The sequence below is a fragment of the Puma concolor genome, chromosome A3, assembly GCF_028749965.1.
Source record: "Puma concolor isolate L17-30 chromosome A3, mPumCon1.1.hap2, whole genome shotgun sequence".
Classification (NCBI taxonomy): Eukaryota; Metazoa; Chordata; class Mammalia; order Carnivora; family Felidae; genus Puma; species Puma concolor.
The window spans coordinates 66,110,320-66,131,469 of record NC_141669.1 but is presented as its reverse complement, the minus strand read 5'-3'; the positions used below and the strand labels follow the sequence as shown (position 1 = coordinate 66,131,469).

At 39.5% G+C, this 21,150-nt stretch overlaps 1 protein-coding gene and 1 long non-coding RNA gene across 7 annotated transcripts in view; one reads left to right on the top strand and one right to left on the bottom strand.

Moving 5' to 3' along the window:
- The window catches only part of LOC147582514 (uncharacterized), an 874,254-nt gene that overhangs the window by 377,869 nt on the left and 475,235 nt on the right, over window positions 1-21,150 (bottom strand). The gene's annotated exons all lie outside the window — the stretch shown is intronic.
- The window catches only part of CCDC85A (coiled-coil domain containing 85A), a 204,916-nt gene that overhangs the window by 174,445 nt on the left and 9,321 nt on the right, over window positions 1-21,150 (top strand). For 2 of the 6 annotated variants that reach the window (XM_086701063.1, XM_086701064.1), the window contains exons 4-5: window positions 17,651-17,785; window positions 20,831-20,950. The exons of 2 other annotated variants lie outside the window; for them this stretch is intronic. In XM_086701063.1, the coding sequence (XP_086557189.1) occupies window positions 17,651-17,785; window positions 20,831-20,950 (255 nt within the window). The remainder of the gene's footprint in view (window positions 1-17,650; window positions 17,786-20,830; window positions 20,951-21,150) is intronic. 2 more of the 6 variants (XM_086701065.1, XM_086701066.1) reach the window with 1 other exon arrangement.

The following is a 21,150-nucleotide window of genomic DNA, read 5'->3' as shown; positions in this document are numbered from 1 at the left end:
GAGCTCTAGGGGGAGAAAAAGAAAAAGATTGTGTCCCAGTCCTAGAATGAAGGGGTCTTCAGTCAAGCACAGATGGAGAAATAATACAGTGAAGGTTGAGTTGGTTCTGCCAGTTGTAAAGAGAAACTAATAGGAGGTATGGATGGACTATCAGTCATTTCCAGAGGGCACAGCACCCTTCCTCTGCCATGCTCTCTGTGCTGTCCTGCAAGTATCGTGGAGCTGTACGTTAAATCCACTGTGTGAATGGGGAGCCTGGGTGGCTCAGTCAGGCGTCTGACTTCGGCTCAGGTCATGATCTCATGGTTCGTGGGTTTGAGCCCCTTGTCGGGCTCTGTGCTGACAGCTCAGAGCCTGGAGCCTGCTTCGGATTCTGTGTCTCCCTGTCTCTCTGTTCCTGTCCTGCTCGCACTCTGTCTGTCTCTCTCTCTCTCAAAAATAAATAAAGATCGGGGCGCCTGGGTGGCGCAGTCGGTTAAGCGTCCGACTTCAGCCAGGTCACGATCTCGCGCTCCGTGAGTTCGAGCCCCGCGTCGGGCTCTGGGCTGATGGCTCAGAGCCTGGAGCCTGTTTCCGATTCTGTGTCTCCCTCTCTCTCTGCCCCTCCCCCGTTCATGCTCTGTCTCTCTCTGTCCCAAAAATAAATAAACGTTGAAAAAAAAAATTTAAAAAAAAAAATAATAAATAAAGATTAAAAACAGAAAATTAAAACTAAATAAATAAATCCAGTGTGTGACTGTATGAACACAACATTTCGAAGAGAGCCCAAAAGTATGAATATTCATATTAGGTGTTGTTTACGTATTCCGTATTATTACTTGCAGACTTACCTTTTAAAAGTTGGTACAAAAAAGAGGTGCCTGGGTGGCTCAGTTGGTTAAGCATCTAACTTCAGCTCAGGTCATGATCTTATCGTTTGTGGGTTTGAGCCCCATGTCAGGCCCTGTGCTAATAGCTCAGAGCCTGGAGCCTGCTTCGGATTTTGTGTCTCCCTCTCTCTGTCCCTCCTCTGCTCATGCTCGCTTTCTCTCTCAAAAATAAACATTAAAATAATAATAATAAAATAATAAAAAGTTGATACAAGTGATAGTGAGAGATCACCTGAACTTAGGATATTCTTTCCTGAGCACATCCACTAACGTAAACATTTTTCAAAATCACATTTAAAAATATTTTCAAGGATTTCATAGAATAAACAGAGATCTGACATTTCAGAGAGAATTTTTTTTAATTATGATGAAGGAATACCAATAGAAGAAATGTTAAAAAGTTAACTTTTATTTACCTGCAATTTATGCAGAAACAATCTGTATTCTTTATTTTTAAATGTAACCTACTTGTCAGGAATTCAATTCTGAGATAAGTCAAAATTGTGAAAAAGACAGGACAGAGACCTGATATATCACATGTTACTATTTTTGCGGTACAATAGGCCGAGGAGAAAAACAAGAGGACTTGCATATGAATCGCAGTCAGCTAGACTTGCGATACATGGAAGGAACAATGTCTAGAGAAAGAAAAAAATACTTTTTTCAAAGGGTATCTGATTATTGGATTCATTCTGTATAGTAAACTTCTATAAAGTGGTTTCTACGTCAATAAGCAGTAGAGTGTTTTGAAAACAACCACCCACATTTGTAGATGCTGCATTACTGAAGAGAAGTAACAGAAGATTGTGTTTCCTCAGGCCACACCAGCACAGATTGGGGTCAGACAGATGGAATCCAAGTCTCTCAGCTTACCTTCAAGTGTATGGGTTTTCACCTGTCCTCCTAAGTCTGTTCCTGACTTTGACTGTTGACTTACTGGTATAGTGATGTCCTGGCCATTCCCCTGGCTCCCAACATGTCTGGGCTGAGAAAATCTCCCCACTCCTGCTTGGGTTCTACCTTGTTCCAGACCCAAAGCCTAAGAGAAAAGTCCTCCCCCACCCCCACAGGTTTTAGCGTTAAACCCAGAAATGAAGGTGGGGAAGAAGAGTCACTATTAATGAAGGACCAATCTATTCAAAAAGTGTTCCTCCCTTCTCAAAGTACTCCATTACTCTTTACTCAAGGGTCTCTCTCTGGTCTAATTCTTTCCTTTGGGAGACTTTCTTGTCCTCAAGTTTATCAGTAACCTCACAAAAATGGACTCAACTTAGATATTTGTGATTTCAGGAGCACTTAGTGAAGACACACAAATAACCAAGCCCTCTTTCAGAATTTTTACCCTCTTTAAGATTTTTCTAACTTTCATAATGTAGGTTAGTGGAATAGAAGCAACTTTTGAATTAATATTTAAAAAAAAATTAAACACAAAAGGAGATCGCTAATCACCTTGCTTAAAACTCTTGGACTAATTATTATTTTGCTAGTTTTATGAATCTAGCTGCTACTCTTAGCAGTTTATTAGGAAAAAAGATTGCATATAGAAACATAAGAATCAAAGAGAAACACAAATCTGACTCAAATATAGTGTGACAAATAAACAAATTTGGCACCATCTTTTTTTTTTTTTGACCTAAAATGCCTCTCATTTGCAACAGAACAACATGCAAAACATAAGTTCTAATGTTTGACAGATAACAAATAACTAATAAACCTAGGACCAGTTGGGAGCCATCCTGGACTTACATAAAAGCTGGCTCCAAGAAAGGAGGTTTTTTAATAGCCAAGATATTTCAGCTGTTTTTTGACACCCAGGGCAGGTGTATCTTAATGTCAAAAAGATAATTTATTGAAATATTTTCATATGCTAGAAAATTTTATATCTATAACTATAGGAGTCTCATACAAGAAAGACATAAAATACACACTCAGAAATAAATGACAACTACAGTAAACTTAATTGCAAATAAATTGTGTGGGAATGTTAGGTCTTTATCCTTTTGGGTGGCAAGCATGTATTGAGTGCCAAAAGTTAACAGAAGTGACAATTTGAATTTGGCTGACATCTGTTTGACAAAGAGTTTTAGATGGAGGAGGGTTCAGCAACTTTACGTTTGGAAATTTGTTACTTTGTTTGGAACCAGCCCCATTCACTTTCCATTGCCTGTTCCTGTCCCCCTGCTATTAATGCATGAGCCCTTAAGCCAGCAAAATTCACGCACTTTGTTGATGAGTTCAGCAAATGGTACAATAGTCGGTCACGGCAGCTCAGGTTCTTTGCCAGTTGAAAAGAACTTTAGAGAGGTCGATTTAAGACTGGACCCTCGAAATGCTCACTTGTGAAGAGAGTGGCTCATGTGGCATCATGGGAATTCATTTTGCTGAAGAGGATTCTCTTGGTGAGCGAAACCAGTTATACTGAGCCTTTAACATTTGAGAACAAGATCAAGATGGATGTGATGACAAGTAAAGGCAGTTACCTCTCCAGCGTTTTTCACTTAAAACAAGTACCCTGCTCATGATCTTGATATCGACAAAGTTCTTCAGAATCAGTCATGAGAGTGTCCTAAGACAGCTCTCAACTCTGGGTGGTCTCTCAGGGCAGTAAATGATGTTATAGTGACTTACTAATCAATAGAACTTTGCTCTTTAAGTGTAGAAAATGTCCAGTGTTGCTATCACATTGATTTTTAATACTTTATCACCTTATTAAATTATGCTTTTTAGATATATCTTTTGTGTTCATTCTGTTTGAAGGCATCAATCCTATTGGTCTTAAGTGTCCAGAATCTTAAATCTTCAGGGCCCAAGGAGAGACATTGTAGGTCATGAAAGGGATAGTGCCCCATTCTTTTATTTTTATAAGCTCTGAAATGATGGGGCTACAGCCTAAAATGGACCTTTCTTCCTGTGAGAAATGCAGCTTGGGCCGCAGCAACATGCATGATTTACAAGAATCTGTGACCCTTCCAGTTGAGTCTGCTTCACGGTGCAGACAGCACACAGGATGAGGGTGGTTGAGTCACCCATTCTACTCTCGAGTCTTGTTGCTGTCACAAGCACTGTAACCACATCCCAAGTGTCACCTGAGGTCCTGTGTATCGGACTAACACTGAGTCCATTTGATGCTGATTCCCGTTCTGACCCTGGCCCCTAGGATGACCTCTGTTTTGCAGGTAAGAGAACGTTCACTCGTGGGCAGAGGCAAGGTTTGTGCCCAGATTTTCCATTACTACTAGCCTAACATTCTTCCCATTTTGCTGAAACTCGTCGCATGGCAAATGTTTCTTCTGAAGCAAGATAGTGATGAAAACACCACCAATCACCACCACTAACTTCACCATCACCATCCATAATGTACCTTTGGTATGGTATCATTGGGGTCTGAATTGGGACTTAGCCAAGAAACACAGTTGAGTTTTGAGTTCATCTGTTTTACTATTCACTGAGAGATTTCATTGCTCTGATAATGGTTTTCTCAGCATGGGAAAATCTCGTTCTTTTATTAATCTTAAGGACATTTCTAGTCCTCAGATAACTGATTAGTCAGGAAAGAATATTTGTCTACTTAACACTTATCACTTCTGGTTCAATTATAGTTTCTCTGTAAGCCACTTGCCTCTTTTTCCAAAAAGTTCCCAGACTATTCCAATCTGTAATGACTTTCTTATCCTCTATACTAGGGCTTGGTGCTTTTTAAATTAAGGGCCAGTTGGTAAATATTTTCCAAGTTGTGAGCCATATGGTGTTTTGCAACTACTCATGTCTGCCACTGTACCAGAATAATAATAAACCACTGATAAAACAGGTAAAAGAGCCTGGATTTAAAGGGCACTAATTTGCTGACCCCTGGACTACCCTGAAATCACTTGTTAATTGCTTGGGTCATCTCTTAATATTTAAAATTTTTTTAATGTTTATTTTTGAGAGAGCGAGTGCGAGCATGTACAGGGGAGGGGCAGAGAGAGAGGGACACACAGAACCCGAAACAGGCTCCAGGCTCTGAGCTGTCAGCACAGAGCCCAACGCGGACCTCAAACCCACAAACAGTGGATCATGACTTGAGCCGAAAGCAGAAGCTCAACCTATGGAGCTGCCCTTCTTAAAATTTTTTTAAATTAGTCTATTCTATTGTTTGTTATGGAAGTTATCACTTGTACATAAAGAATTTATTAAATACAAAGAATTTTTCCTCTAAGTATTATATTTTCATTGTTTCAAGTTCCTTTGTCCTATCAGCCCCAAACCTGCCCTAAGTTATCAATATCTGGGATTTGAAAAGTGCTGTGAGTAAACCAGAGGAGCAGTTGAGAAGAGACAAAGATGTTCTTTCCAACAAACCACTTAGTTTTGGGAGGAAAATTTGTTGGAGATCAAGATGCTTGCATTTGACTTGAAAAGGCAAGCCCTCCCCTATAGGAAGGACACTTGTGATACTAATGGAGAGGAAGTCTGTACTCTGAAACACATATGTCTGATGATTGAAGCTGTACTTTGGTGAGTGATTGATTATATTACTTTTGTGTCCTTGCATGTCTTAGATTGCTGGAAAGATAATATGGAGCAGGCTTGTTTTTAAAATAGATACCCCATGGCTGGTGGCTTGGAAAGAACACGAATTGCTATATAGCCCTTTGCAGACAAGTGAAATTCTAAATCCCTGTCTATCATGAATGAGGAAAACCATTTCTGGCTTCAAAGGAGGTCAGAAACCAATTAATCTCCCTTTGTCTTTAAGTGAGGACATCGCATAATAGAATGAGAAATTGGGAGATTGCTAGTAAGAATAAAGTGAATTCTGTATTTTTCTGTATTTTAATATTTTCTTCTTCCATAATCTTTGTCAAATACTTGGTTTTTAATGATGGTCTGTGTTATGCTTGAAAAGGACAAACAGGAAGGGCCTTCAACTGGCCATTCATGCAGTCTCTCTTCATGGGGATCTGCAAGGTTCTTTGGAAGGAACAAAGGAGTGCAAAGGCGAGTTTGCATCTCCATCATGTCTCCTGTGGATCAGGAGGAGACCTACAGGAAGGTGAGAAGAATCCTCGTTGATCCTTTTGTCTTTGTCACTAGGATTCGTTGACATCAGAAGAGCCAAGGGGTGGAAAGCAGCTTAAAAAAAGCCAGATGCATTCTCATTGCTTTCATGGTAACTGATGGCAATCTGGCAATTATGAAGCTTCTCTATAGCACTTAATGTTTTCCAAGTGCCTTGCAATCAAGTTTATTAGTCACCCTTCACTGCCACCACATGAAGCTAATTGATAGGACTCTCCACTGAGGACAAGTGACTTGCTGAGGGTCAGGCAGTGGGTAGCTTATGGAGCTTATTAGTATCTGGGTCATTTCTTGAGCTAGCAAAAGACTTTTGACTTTTTTTTTTCGAGACTGCTCTGGGTAGCTTAGTAAAACTTATTATTATTATTGGTTAACCTGATTGTTTTCCAGGATGATACTCTAGTAAAAATTCTAACTGTTAAAAATTTCTTTTTAAAATTTGCCTTTTCTAAAGCTTCATGAGGTCACTTTTCACAACTTCCCCCGAAATTTTAGCTATGCATTTTAAGGTTCAGCCAGGTCCTTTACTTGGGTGATGCTGTCAGAATTTTGGGACTAGAGACTTCAGGAAAAATAAAAATTTTTAACCAGGCAGACTTGGTTTGTGGCACTAGCTGTGGTCAGAGTTTGTATGCATGGATGAGGGGAAACCATTTTCAATATCAGCTATTTATGCTATCTTGTATCCCCAGGATCTCGTAGAGGTTAGACAAAAGCAGTGACCTTGCTATTTGGAATGAGAAACGTTGACAGTTATTGTCGGATTAATGCAGGGTTATTCATTCAATGATAGGTGATTAGTGGGCTTCCCCTGCTTTTCTCAGTATAACCAAAACGACCCCCAACAAATATGGAATGGGATTTCTGTAGGCCATGAAAGGCCGGTTGCTCATATTGGCCATTCTTTCAATAGTTACCCCTCACATATTTTTTGAGCACCTCTTGTATACAGATACTGTTTTAGACAATGGGGATACAGCCCTGAATAAGAAATTCATGCAGCTTACATTTTAGTGGGATATTATTTAAAAATGATAAATATGTAATATGTAGAAGTAATAATCACTGTGAAGGAAACAAAAGCAGGGCACAGCATTGGTGAGCAACTGGAGTGAAAGAGGGTATTTTACATGGAGTTAGAAGAAGACTCTTTGAGGACATAACATCTGGAGGGACCAATAGGAGTATGGGAGAGCATCGCAGGAAGTAAGAACAGCAAGGGCCTGCGGTGGGAGTGAGCTAGGCATGCATGAGGAAACAGGAGCAAGAAAGCTAGTGTGGTTAGAACAGAACGAAACCGAGAATAACAGGAGGTGAGGTCAGAGACAGGGACGCAACAGATGCTGTGGGCTTTGTTGACCAAAGTCAAGTGTTTGGGTTTGGGTCTGAGTTCACAGAGAGCCATTGGAGGAATAGAGCAAGGGTGTGATATATCTAGTTACATTATCAGAAGGTCACTGTGAGTATTGGGTAAAGACCAGACTGAAGAAGGTAGAGGCAGGGGAAGAGGACATAGGGATACTCATTTGTGAGCTAGGTTGGTAGTCTAAGAGGCTAGTGGCAGCTTGAACTAAGTGGTAGGGTGGAGATGGTGAGGCAGCGTTGCATTGACAGAATATTTTGAGGTGGAGTTGAGAGTGCTTGACAATAGATTGGATCTGGAACATAAGAGAAAGAGGCTGCATATGGCTTCATAGTTTGGACCCTTGAGAACCCCAGGAGGAAGTGTTTACACAGGCTGTACAGTGACTGGCAGCCTAGTGGTAGTACAGGGTGGGAGCCCCACGAAGAATTATGAATGACTCCTTGGATTTTGATCTAAGTGACTGTATGATCGGTGGTGGTGTTTATGGAGGTGCAGAAGACTGGGGGAACAGGTTCTGTGTTGGACAGGTTACATCTGAGATGGACATCCGTGAGGGGGTGTCACCTGCAGAGTTAGATGTATACATCTGAAAGTCAGGGGAGAGGTCAGGGCTGGAGATACAAATTTGTAAGAATACGTGGCTAGGGGACTGAATTAGAACTTCCTGTTGAATGAGTGCTGAGAAAAAAGAGGTTTGTGGGCTGTGCCCTGGGACACTCTGAAGTTTAAAGATAGGGAAGGAGAGAGTACAATGCAGACTGGAAGGAGAGGCTCATTCAACTGTTTTTAATCTCCCAGAATTACAGATGATTTGTGAACCGACTTGTGTACTAATTCTGCAAAGTTGTTTTATACTTGAACTCTATGATGGTTGGTTCCTCAACCTACCTTTTGGAATATTATCTACTTAAATGAGCATTTATAATTCGAATCCAAAACTCTTGGTTTTCACCATAAATTATCTGTTATGAGGTAGGGCACAGATGAATCTAATTTTTAAGTCCCTCGTTATCTTTCTTCCTAGTAAGCACTGTGTCTGAAAAAGGGCTCATGCTTTCTAGATGCTTCCTTTTGTGCTCTGATGGTGTTCTCTCTAATGGGAGATTTCACTGCTCCCTGCTAGAGATTTTATTATCACCATGTAGGCAGAGGCTACACTGCCTGTATTCATTGTGGCCAGTCTTGTTTTTGTAAGACTTGAAGCATGAAATCATTGTGAATACTCCACAAGAGAGCCTCCAACAAATGGCATGCGCAGAACCACAGGCCAACAGGCAGCCTCACTTATTGTAGTATTAATATGGATTCGAGAGAGGTAGCTGCCCTTGGAGGAAGCTGACTCTGCCTCTCCGTCCTCCTCTCTCTCATCTTGACTTTCCCACTTTGTGTGTGAGCTTTGCGTACTGGAAGACTCCTTGAAGAAAAAGATCCTTCCTTTTGCCAAAGGCAGGGCAGCAAGCATCACCCCACAGAGTAATATTTCTTAGTCAACTCAACAAGAATTTATCTTAAATAGATAGTTGTTTAGTCCCTGGGGCCCTAGGTCTGCTCATGTCTTTACTGGGCTCTGAGGGGGTAGTGCTGAGGTATTTAACGCAATCATTAATTGGCTCTGCTCTGCAAGCCAAATGCAGTGTCAAGTAGCGTTCCTTTTTAGCCTCTGCGTATATCCTGGCAATTCAGCTCCGTGCCCTCTCAGTCCCACTCGGGCCTCCTTGACCCCCATTCTTACATGCCTGGAAGTATTCAGATATGTTTTTCTCAACAGACATACCGCCAATTTTCACTGTTTAATTAACATCAACCTGATTGAAAAGCCATTTAAATGTATCATTCTTATTTTTCCTGGAAATTTCCGTGTTTCTCACTGGGGATTGTATGGTTAACAAAAAGAGAAAAATTAAGCGCATAAGCTCATTACTTAGAAATCGAATGTATGTAAATGCAATTGTTCACATTTCCTACCTATTGTTTAACAGCTAATTTTTTTTAAACCAGGCCTTCATTGTTATTCTTTGTCTGCCGTCATTCTGGCTACAGAGTACAGAGACACAGGGTGTTTGCTGTCTTAGCCCTTTCAAGATCCCTTTTTTCTGGGGTTTGCCCTCTCTGATTCTTGTAAAAAAGTATCCTGTTAACTTCTGTAATTACTTTCATTCACTTATTTGGGGGGGAGGGGCTATATTTATATATCTGCAACTTTCACCTGGAGTCACAGGTATTTAAAAATTACTTTGTTATTCTCCCAAGAACATGATATCACTTGATGGGATATTCTCATCCTGACATGAAGTTAAAATCCTTTACAATTTAAATATTTTACAAACCCTCACATGCCCGAAGAAAAACATTGTGGGAGTATCTGTGAGAAAGATGTTTTTGGGCTTTACATTGTTAATTACCTCTTTGATCTTGATTTTCAAATCTGATGGAGTTAGATCCATTACTTCTGCAGGCATTTTCTAGCCTGGTTGACGGCATGACCATTTAGCTGGTGCCCAGCCAGAAAGCTGGGAGCCATCCCTGATTCCTCTTTCAGTCTTACTGCATACATTCAAATCAACACTAAGGCTCCTAGAGTCCTGCCCTTTAGTCTGTCAATATTATCCTTTTCATTCCTTCTGCTATTGGCTAATGAGCAATGAGTAGTCATTGCTCAGTTTTCACTTGAACTTCTCTTTCAATGTCCTAATTGGACTTCATCCCAGCTAGTCTTGTCCCATCCAGATCATTCTCCACGTCATTACTAGAGAGATCTATAAAACACAAATCAGGTCTTGTCACAGCTCATGCCTCTGTGTGGAATAAACTGTAAATCTTTCCTATGGTATAAAAGGTTCTCCATGAACCTCCTGCCTTTCATGTCAGCCTCAGTTCTTGCCACTCTGTCCCTCACATCCTTCTGAACCACTTCTGTTTCCCTGAACATGATGATGTCTAAAATTTCAGATTCTTTGCCTTAAAGTTCTTTGTCACATCTTCTGTGACTCCACAGATCTCAATCTTAGCCATTATTTGGCATAGAAATGAAGAATGAGTGAATACATATTACCTTTTGGGTTTCCCGAGCTGGGAACACTTGGATACTTACAGATTGGCCTACACTTAATGAAGTTAAGGATAGCATCTCTTTTGATGATATTTTGTTTTCACCACTTGATGTTTCTCATTACGTAATCATTTTGGTGAGAATCAGCATATACTTTGGATGCCCTGGTAATAAAGTCTTTTTCTATTTGTGGTCTACTAAGTGTCTCTAGTGATCTGTCCAGTTACTGTTTTAACATATTTGAGCTTTACTGTGGCTTTAGAAATAGAAGTAATTTAATACTTTCAGGATAAATTTATTTTGCTCAAATATGAGTAACTGGGTAATGAGGGGAAGAAAATAATGGGAATTTAGGTGGAGTTTAACTTGTGTTGACTTGCCAAAATACAGACCATCACAAAAATGGCCTTTCACTTTTTTCAGGCCATGCTAGCACTCTACAAGTGTGCTTTAGTTACTTGACAAGTAGTTGAGTATCTTCTGATTACCAGGTGTATGGACACACAAGTAAAGCATTTATACACTTATTTTTGTAATGACAAAGGAAAAGCCACACAGTCTCACACATAGATTTTGACCATCCTATAACACAAAGTTTATTGAGCAACTACTGTGTGCAGATAGGGTGCTAATCATCATGATTACAAAGTACAGTGACCTTAAGGAGCTCCAAGATATATGAAATAGTACTGTAAAATGTGATAGGGCTTAACATTGAGCTATGAACAAGAGTCTTGTCAGCTCATCTGAAGGGGAGTGGTCAGAGTAATACTTATACTCATCTGTTAAACAGTGAAAGTAAAGTTCACATGGTCATTACTTGTTCATTAGTGGAGCCAAGAATTAAGCAACTTTTCAAGATACCTATTCCAGTATTAGAGATGGAGAGAGGATATGAATATGAATGAATATGAACCAGAATGAAGGGAGTGACATCCTGGATCACACTGGGATAGGACAAGAAAGACACATCCAGAAAAGTATTACAGAAACCCAAACTCAAGAAAGTTAGAAGAGGAAATAAACTATTATCTTAATAACTGTGTTTATCTGGAGCCCTACTGTGTTTCATTTATAGCATGACTCCTATAGTATTCCAAAGTGAATTGTCAGTAATTCTCAACAAATTCTCTAGGAGACTTTGATAAAATCCCAAGTTTCAAAATCCTTGGGTATTATTCTAGATGCAGATTTTATGTAACTGTTGTGGCCACAGTTACGTACCTTGAATGGAGAAAGTCAAATGAACATGGAGCTGATGTTCAGCTGGCAAACACCAGTTCATCTGTATCAGTTATTTATATTCACAGCTCCCGCCAAGACCATGGGCCATTCCAGACAACCTGATCCTCGCCAGAATCTCCTTGCAGCCCAGGAGCTAATCAGTGGGTACACAGAACAGAAGGAGATCTCCAGGATCCCAATCAAACAAATAAACAACAACAACAACAACAACAAAATTATGGAACATAAATTATTGAGAATAGCACCAGGCCAACAGGTAGTGTCTTGATAGGTATTAACATGTAGTAGGAGCCCATCTTAGCTAGTCTTAATAATCTTGTAAATTACAGCATTTAGGAAAGTCCTAGCAGGTAGTAGGAGCTTAGTAACCAAGTACTGTTAGGACTCAGACACACCCTCAAGGAGTCTTCTACCTACTGAGGAGACAAACATGTAAACAGAGTACAACCCTTAGCCGTGTGTGAAGGAAAAAATGGTCGCCGTTCATGTCTGGATTTCTGATTTCCCTCTGCACGTCACACAATGCTTTCTTTCTGCACTGGGATGCTTCACGTGTGAGGGCTTTCATTTCTATTTTCTGGCAATTGTATTCTTTCCTGGTGTGACTGCTTAAAATTGATTGCAGAATCTTTACCTGTTGTATTGCTAAGGAAGCTTTATCTTCTTTCATAATTTCCACAAAGCACCTTCTGCCAATTTTACTCTCTGTGGGATTGGTGTCTTGATTTTTAAGGTGCTTGCAGCATGCTCTCCTCTCCACTCAGGGAGCTCTTTGTTCTTTGGACCACTGCCCTGTGCTACCCATTTGTATTTTGTTTCTGCTAGCGTTGTTAACAGTAGGATGTTTGGGGTATTTTTAATTCTTATCCTTTTGTTAAAAAGAGTAATTTCCTACTTGGGGTGGAGATATGGACGTCTTTATACTTAGACCACTTGAGGGGTGAAGCTTAGTGAATTTCCTTTAAAATCATCACAAGCTCCATCCAGATCACATGGGCGACTTGTCCTCATATGCAAAGTCTGCTATGGAGCTGTCACCAGAAATTTTGCTTTATAGTTTTCCAACACAGTTCTTCTCTAAATCAGTCTCTCAGTTTCAGCACTATTGACATTTGGGGCTGGATAATTCTTTGTTGTGGGGAGGGTCTTGTGCATCATCAGGCGTTCAGCAGCATCCTTGGCCTCTACCCATAAATACCCATAGAAATCACCCAGTTTGGGGAACCTGGGTGGCTTAGTCGGTTAAGCGGCCAACTTGCACTCAGGTTTTGATCTGGTGGTTCATGAATTCGAGCCCCACATCGGGCTCTGTGCTGACAGCTCAGAGACTGGAGCCTGCTTCTGCTTCTGTCTTGTGTCTCCATCTCTCTCTGCCCTTCTGCTCACACACTCTCTCTCCCTCTCTGTCTCTCTCTCTCTCTCTCTCTCTCTCAAAAATAAATAAACATTAAAAAAGAAATCACCCAGTTTATACAACTAAAAATGTCTGCATTTTTGCCAAATGTCTCCGCTGGAAGGCCAACTTGCCCCAGGTTGAGAATTACTGCTGTCAATAATAAATATGTGAAAGTCGATTGACAAATAAGTTATAAAATGTGTTGATTAGCAAACACATTCATGATAATGACAGCAAATACTTGCAGAATATTTAATGTGGGCCAGATACTGTTTTAAGAGCTCTTTTCATATAAGTAGCCTCATAGAGGGAGGGACCATTGTACCATTATTACCCACACTTTACAGATGAGGAAACTGAGGCTCAGAGAGGTCATACAACTGCCAAGTGTCCAATCAAGACTCTGAACCCAGGCAGTGTGACCCTAGAGTCAATTATTTGAATTTACTGTGCAACTCTTTAAACAAAAAGTTACTGGATTAGATACCTACGTGGCATAGCATGGGCTATTACCTTTGGTAGGTGCTCAGTAAATTAGTTAAGTGAATAAATGAATATCTAAAAAGCCAGGCAATTATATAACATTTTAAATCAGTATTGAATAGATCCCTTATTTAGTTAATTTAAAATTTAAAAACATGCTTTTCTTTGAATACAGTCAACTGAATATCACGTATTAGAGCAAAGCTGAGGGTCTCTTAGTATTTTGAAACTGATTCACAGGAATGTTTTAGAAAAAGTTTGTCAGGGTTACCTCTACAGTTTCTCGTAAGCTTCTGTTTGTGTGCTAGTGAAATGTTGTAGTATTTCAGAATAAAGACTGGTCAAACTGAACAAATTATTTTCCTGATGAGATTAGCAAAGCAGCCGCCCTTGCCTCATAATAAGGAGAGAAAATCCATCCTTCCTCCCAAACTAGGTATGCATTCTGATGAGGCATGATGCACTATGTGATAGTTTGACCTAGCTTCAGAACTTATTAAAAATTGAACATCTTTAACTAACAGGAAACCATTTTAGCTGATCAATGTTTAGCTTTCCATAGTTGGCTTCCTATAATAGATAGGAGGGTTGGGCTCCAAAGTTTGTTACAAATGCATTGCATCTGATTTATATCTAAGTGGCAAGCCTGCATTTTGTGTGATAAAATATAAAAACATTATGTTTTTTGTGTTAGAGACTTTAATATGTTCTTTTGTAAAGCAAAAGAATAGAAACTTCCAGAGTGTTAATTAAAATAACAATATGTAAAATATAACCATAAAATAGCAAGAAGACCACTTAATCACAATTGCTTCATCTTGCTGGTTCTCTTAAAATTCATATTATTAATTATAATAATTTTACTCAGCAAAACCCTAAGTAATACATTTTCTTATTGTTTAGATGATCTTTTAAAAAATTTGAGTGGCTTTTTTCCCCTTAATTCTGAAGAAGTCTGTTATTATAAGGACAATACTAGAAAATATCCCAAATCTCAATTTTCTTGGAAAAATGTCTTCCATATCATGTGATAAAAGGCATAACAGTACCAATATATTTTATCTTCTTTAGTGATAGTGAAGGATATTTTTGTTTCTTGATCTAGGAGTTTGCTTACAGCTTTAGAATTCATGATTTCTATAATGAGTACTTACCACATAGTAAGTGATCTGTAATCTACCTCCCACACAGTCTTGATGCAGAGCATTACTTTGCCATAGCATTTAGAGTGGTCCATCATGATACCTAAATTAATTTATGGGTTACCCCACGTACCTGTATATAAAGTGGCTGCTGAGTACACAGACTTCTACTGAAATAGTAAGGTCATTCAAGCATTGTTTATGAATTTGGAATTTTGGGAAACCACAGCAAACAAAATTAAGCAAAAAGGAACTTGTCAGAAAATAGAAAGTGACTTTTTTAAGGTTTGGAATTGTCCTGGTTGATAGCCAGATCTGGGTTCCCTGACTTGAATCTCTGAAGTTGCCAGAAACAACTCTGTCTACGGAGGTACTGAAGGCTTACTTACTATGTTTTATGAAGCAGTCTTCAGAAAGTAGCACGGCTGACAATTGTAGAGCTAGCAAAGAGCAAAGCCTTCATTAGTACATAAATACCATTCAGTTTATTTGAAGGCTAGCATGATGGCCAGTCCAGAACACATTTTTCCATGACCTGGAAATTTTTTTAAAAAGCTCCCAACAGGAGTAGAAAGTCAATAATCCTGATTCTAAGAGTATCTTTCCCTTAAAAATGGTTATACCATCAACTAGGTTATACTTGCACAAAAATCTGGTCCATGTATATTGCTCCCTCCTATGAGATTTAATAATACTATGCAGTCTATATTTAATTTGTTTTAAAGGAACCCTTTGCAAGATGCTAAAAGGCACAGCTATTATTTCATGTTGTATCTACTTTCCAAAAGTAGGGAAATATTATAGTGAAACGGCTACTCTTTCCAGCATGCTTCTACATGGTTAGAGATGTTACCTTAGATTTCATGGTTATGATAATCTTAGTACAATGGAGAGGCATAGAGGTTCGATCTCACTACACATTAAGGAAGAATGAAAGTGGGACTCTGGCTATGTCTTACTCAGTCATTGAATCCGAAAACATAAGATCTGAGAGATGCATGAGTCATGAAGGGAACCAAAGGAGATAGGACTTGTTCGTAAAAAATCTATGGTACTTTTTAGGGGGCGCCTGGGTGGCTTAGTCGGTTGAGCTTCCGACTTGAGCTCAGGTCGTGATCTCACAGTCCGTGAGTTCGAGCCCCACGTTGGGCTCTTTGCTGACTGCTCGGAGCCTGGAGCCTGCTTCGGATTCTGTGTCTCCCTCTCTCTCTGACCCTCTCCTGTTCATGCTCTGTCTCTCTCTCTGTGTCTCAAAAATAAATAAACATTAAAAAAAAAATCTATGGTACTTTTTGATGACCATCTCAGAATTAGAACTCTACACATTGGGGTGAGAGGTGGATTTTAAGCCATAAACCATATTATAAATAATTGGATAGAATTCTTTTGGTGATGGAAAGAAATTAGACACTGACACATGAAATGATTACTGAAAGAGCCACTTTCAAATCTGTGTTGCTACAATGAAGTGATTGTCATAGTCCAAATGTATAATTTTCTCTGTTATATATGAGGAATATGTGTAGCTGACTTGTTTAACAGGTAACTGGTACTGATTCCATAGATTCAGAAGAGAGATTTGTGAGTACCACTCCTCTTTTTCACTTTACTTAAGACCATGGCACATTTTCTTTATTGCTCAGCTCCCAAATGTTAAAGAAGAGTGACAGACCAGTGCTGTTCACAACACAGTACACACTTGGAGGAGAAGAGATCAGTGAGAACTGAAAAATTATGACTGAAAACCATTCTTCAGCCTCCTAAATTTAAACATTCAGACACTAGAATTTTGGGACTATTGTGAATTTTCTATATTTTATTTTACATTTTAAGTTTATTATTTATTTTAGAGAGAGAGAGAGAGCAAGCGAGCAGGGGAGAGGCAGAGAGAGAGGGAGAGAGAGTCCCAAGCGGGTTTCACACTGTCAATGAAGAGCCCATTGCGGGGCTCAAACTCATGAACTGCAAGATCATGACCTGAGCCGAAATCAAGAGTCAAACGCTTAACCGACGGAGACACCCAGGCACCCCTGAATTTTATATATCTTAAATTTTTAATTTTGAGAGACACAGAGACAGTGTGAGTGGGGGAGGGACAGAGAGAGAGGGAGAGGGAGAGAATCCCATGTGGGCTTCATGCTGCCAGCACAGAGCCCAAAGCAGGGTTTGAACCCATGAAATTGTGAGATCATGACCTGAGCTGAAACCAAGAGTTGGTCACTCAACTAATAGTCACCTAGGTGCCTCTCTATAGTTAAAAAAAAAATGTCTTATTCCTTAGGACATGACACACTTAGATAAAGGTCTTAGTGAAAGTTGTTAGGGAGAGGAAATTATGTTCAAGTAAGTTCATTTTGCTTCTGATTATTTGAATAGAATTATGCTGTTTAGTCACAGAAAAAACTGAAATTAGGGGAAAAATTTATTTATCTGCTATCTCTAGTTCTAACCAGTGTAGAAATTTGGAGATTAACTGTTTAATAGAAATTTTGATAATGATGTATATGTCCCTTGTAAAACAGTTATTTTAATGCAATGATGACCTCTTAATTCATTACATACTCTTCAATGTGCAGAAATTTTGCTGAGAATTTGACACGCTGTCAGTTTTTCTAAGTATTATCGAATATATCGACCTACCTTGTATGTCTTAACAAAAGAGCATAGTGCTCCCAATTACGTTTCAAATAATTTCTGTTAAGTTCTGAGGTTACACAATTTAAAATACATGGAAGCCTTACAGTTAATTCTGTATTTCTCACAAGTAAAACCAATAAACAAAGTTGTCTAAATCACTTAGGTTTTTTTTTTCTTATAATTTTGGCAATATCATCTACTTCTTTTTGATAGCTTAAGAATTAGTTCTAACAGACAATTTATTTTTATTTTCATTTTTTTCCCTAGTTTGAGGTGCATGTTACAGCTTGCCATTGTGGTCATTGTGGTTCATTTCATTAAGCTTCTTGTTCTATCTGCTTTCTTGAGACCTGGGAAACAGTATTTTTCTGAGTGATTGTACTATATTGTTCCAAATATAAGGCCACCCAGAATAGAAGGCAACCTCCAACTAGAAACAGCTCAAATATGGAGAAAGGCTGGGGGCCCAGAGCCCGGCGGGTCTTGCAGTGGTGGCAAGGGTGCCGAGGAATAGGACGATGCCTGCCCACTCTCCCGGTGAGTGAAGACGAGCCAGCTGCGGCATTTGCTTGTGCACACAGATGGCTTCTGTTGCTAGAGACAAAGTTACACTGGGGGGAGAGAACAAGTCTGTACACGGAAAAGAAAGTTGTTGTGTGTGTCTGAGTCTGGGAAGGGAAGCTGGGAATAGAGCCTTTCATTTCCTAAATGGTTACTGTCAGTGTCCGTCCCTCCCCCACCCACCCCCACCGAACATGGTTGGGGTTGAAAGTTGAGTAACCCCAAGCATTGGAGAAGATCAAAGGTACCCTGCACCTTTCATAAGAAGGAGTTTAAAAGGTCCGGGGCCATGAAAAGGAACTGTCTGTAGACCAGCCCAGAAAATTATTCCTTGCCTTTGAAAATCAATTGCCCACCCAAGAGGTGGTGCATGCACTTTGTGATCATGTGTGATTTGAAAACCAGTGACCTTGAGTCATGTTTCCAATTTTATTAAGATTTTCTTCTTTTTAAGTTCCCTATCTCCTGAGCCAGTCAGGTTACAATTTAAATAAACAGACTTAATGTTATTGTAATAAATTTGAAGAGACTGTTTAAAATCATTTGTTTTACTAGTATTTCACTCGGCACATTGTAAAAAACATTTCTGTGAAAATGTACTAGTCAACTGAGAGTATGTATGGATTGAACCTAGGTAACTCTCCAAATATTGGTCTGATTCTCCTAAGCACATAGATATATAGCCTTTTATTTTATGGTAACTAAATGAGACAGGATAGAAGGAAGTGCTTGTTGTGTTATAATCTAGAAAACTATTGAGCACCTGTTGGTGGACAACTTTACCAGGCACTTGCTTACCTTTGCAACTTTACAAAAACCACATAAAATATGAACCTTGAACTTTCTTGTAATTACTAGTCCTTGGCTTACTAAGCACATTTGAAGGACAACTTTAATTCATGAATGAGTTTTCCCCACTGTGCAGGTCCTATTTTAGCTATTATTATTATTATTATTGAGATAAAAGAGTGTTTAAAGGTAGAGCAGGACTCGCTTTAAGTTTAAACAGTGCTAAACTGCCCAGAGGATTTGGTTTAGGGAAGCTACTTCTCATTGATCTTAGAAATTCTCTAAAACCAAAAGCCCTGAAAGATAGAGGCCCCTTGCCCAAGTAAAAGCATGCTAGGATTATATGTCTGCCATTTTGCCAGGTCTGGGAAACTAACATTTGAAACAGAAGGGCTGGGCAGCACGAGGTTTGAAAGGAAGATCTGGAAGGAGGGAATCCCAGAGGGGGAGTATTATAGGCTGCCCAGTTAGATTACCAGTCAGAGGGAAAACTGTACTGCAGTAGTGGGTCCTAAATGAGAAGTTCGAAGTGAACTCTGCATAACCTCAGAAGCCTTTTCAAAACCGTTCATAACGGTGGTAGCAGTGGGGAAAGAGAATAGTAGAGGACCAGAGCTATTTGGAGAATAGCTTCCTTTATAACTCCTTCATTTTGGAAAACTTTCATCTCTACAGAGGATGAGGATGACCACAATTTGGTGGTCAAGTTGTGGGGGGAATGGTATGCCCCTTAACCGTCTTTAAGTTTCTACTAAGTTCCCTTCTATTGTTTGTTTCAGGTACTCTTATGTCTGATTTGATCTGAATTACAAATACAGGAAAACCTATACACTTTATCCCCAGAGGGGGTTAGGGCTATTATAATTGGCTTTCCTGTGTCATCACCTGCTATTAATGTAATCATTAGTAGCAATGGAGGACAGACTGGGGAAGTCCCCTAAACGTCATATCCCACAGCTTCCTCTCCCCGTTGATTAGTGAGGGTGGGGAGCAGGACGTGCTTTGATTGTATAACTCTTTGAGCAAGGAAAGAACATGGCTTCAGTTGGCTTATGAGGTGGCAAGGATAGCCTTCAAGAACACGGGAAGAAAGGAAGTGACCAGGGAAGGGGGAAGGTACTCCAAATTGCATAGATTATAATTTTTGTAAAAATTGAAGGGGATTGTCAGATTCTCTACAAATGGTATGGTTTGCATAAAACCCATATTTCTCACTGTTGCTGCTCTCAGATTCTCCCTCCCATCACTAAAGTGCACAACACAGAAACACTTCTGTGGGTGCTGGAAAATAAACGTCTCATCGCAGTTGTTTCCTGCGTTTGTGAATCCACACATGTACCTTCAGTGTCTCCTTCTCAGGGTATTAGAGTCCTAGGATTGAGTGAAATGGAGCAGTTATTAATCTATTAGGCATGAAAAAATCAGATTTGTTGATGGACAGAAATTAAAATCTCTCAGGCCCTTTGGGTGTAATGATCACCCTAAAAACAGGTTTGGAGACTTTCCATTTGGCTGCTTTTTTCTAGGAGGGGAAGTAACTGAAGTTTTACTTTTTCCCAGTTGCTGTATGGGTGACTGCAACCCTCACAGGCCAAATTAATAGGGCCTAAGTTCTGGTTTTTCAGCAATTAAGTCAAAGAGTCACTAAAGTACAAATATCTAATTTGTGACCTGTTTTGTTTTTCATTTTTTAAAAAACCAAAAATATTTTTTTCCTTAAAGAAAATGTTGAATTTGGATGAATCTCTTTGAAAACTGCTCCACTGTAGGTCTTTACTTCAAAGAAGGGTTTTATAAGACACACCATTTCTCCAATGCCAGAATGTGATGTGTCCGAATTTTCGGAGACATATGGAATATAGCATTTGTCTTGCTGAGTGAGCATGTTTAACTCAGCTGCTAACTCACAAATTCCCTACTCTTGAGCATCTTTAAGTTTCCAGAATCATTCCTGAAATATTCTTAATGGGCATTCCTTAGGGGGCATTGCTCTCTTTGGCAAATCAGAAATGACATCTGGACATGCATCGTGATGGCTCTTGGTTAAGTGTTCTTGCTGGTCAAGCAGCGAGTGTATTCTAGTTCACAGGTTGATAGCATCTTAGGACAGGCTAGAAAAAAATGAACAAACTAGCTAATTTTCATTTGGCAGTGAAATTGAATACTGAATGACATCTATGCAGTTCTAAACGACTTTTGTTTTAATAACAAAGTTGTTGATTTTCTACTAAGGGTTCTTTTAGGTTGTCATCAGGGGCTGATGGGAGTAACAGTCCACCCACCTCTCCAGCTAGCTTCAGTGGACATACCACACCTTCTCAGCAGCCTGAACCTGTGGTACATTCTCTTAAGGTAACCAACTGTGTACAACCGTTTATCCAGAACTTCAGTTGTGTTGTGGCTTGTTTGCTTTAGTCTGGTAGTCCTCACAGTCTTGTTTTAACCATAGATACTTTATTTTTTGACCCCCTTATGGTGTAACTCTTTTAATTTTTGAAGTGTACTTGTTTTTAAATTGACAACGGGTTTGAGTACTTATGGTTGAATCTCTG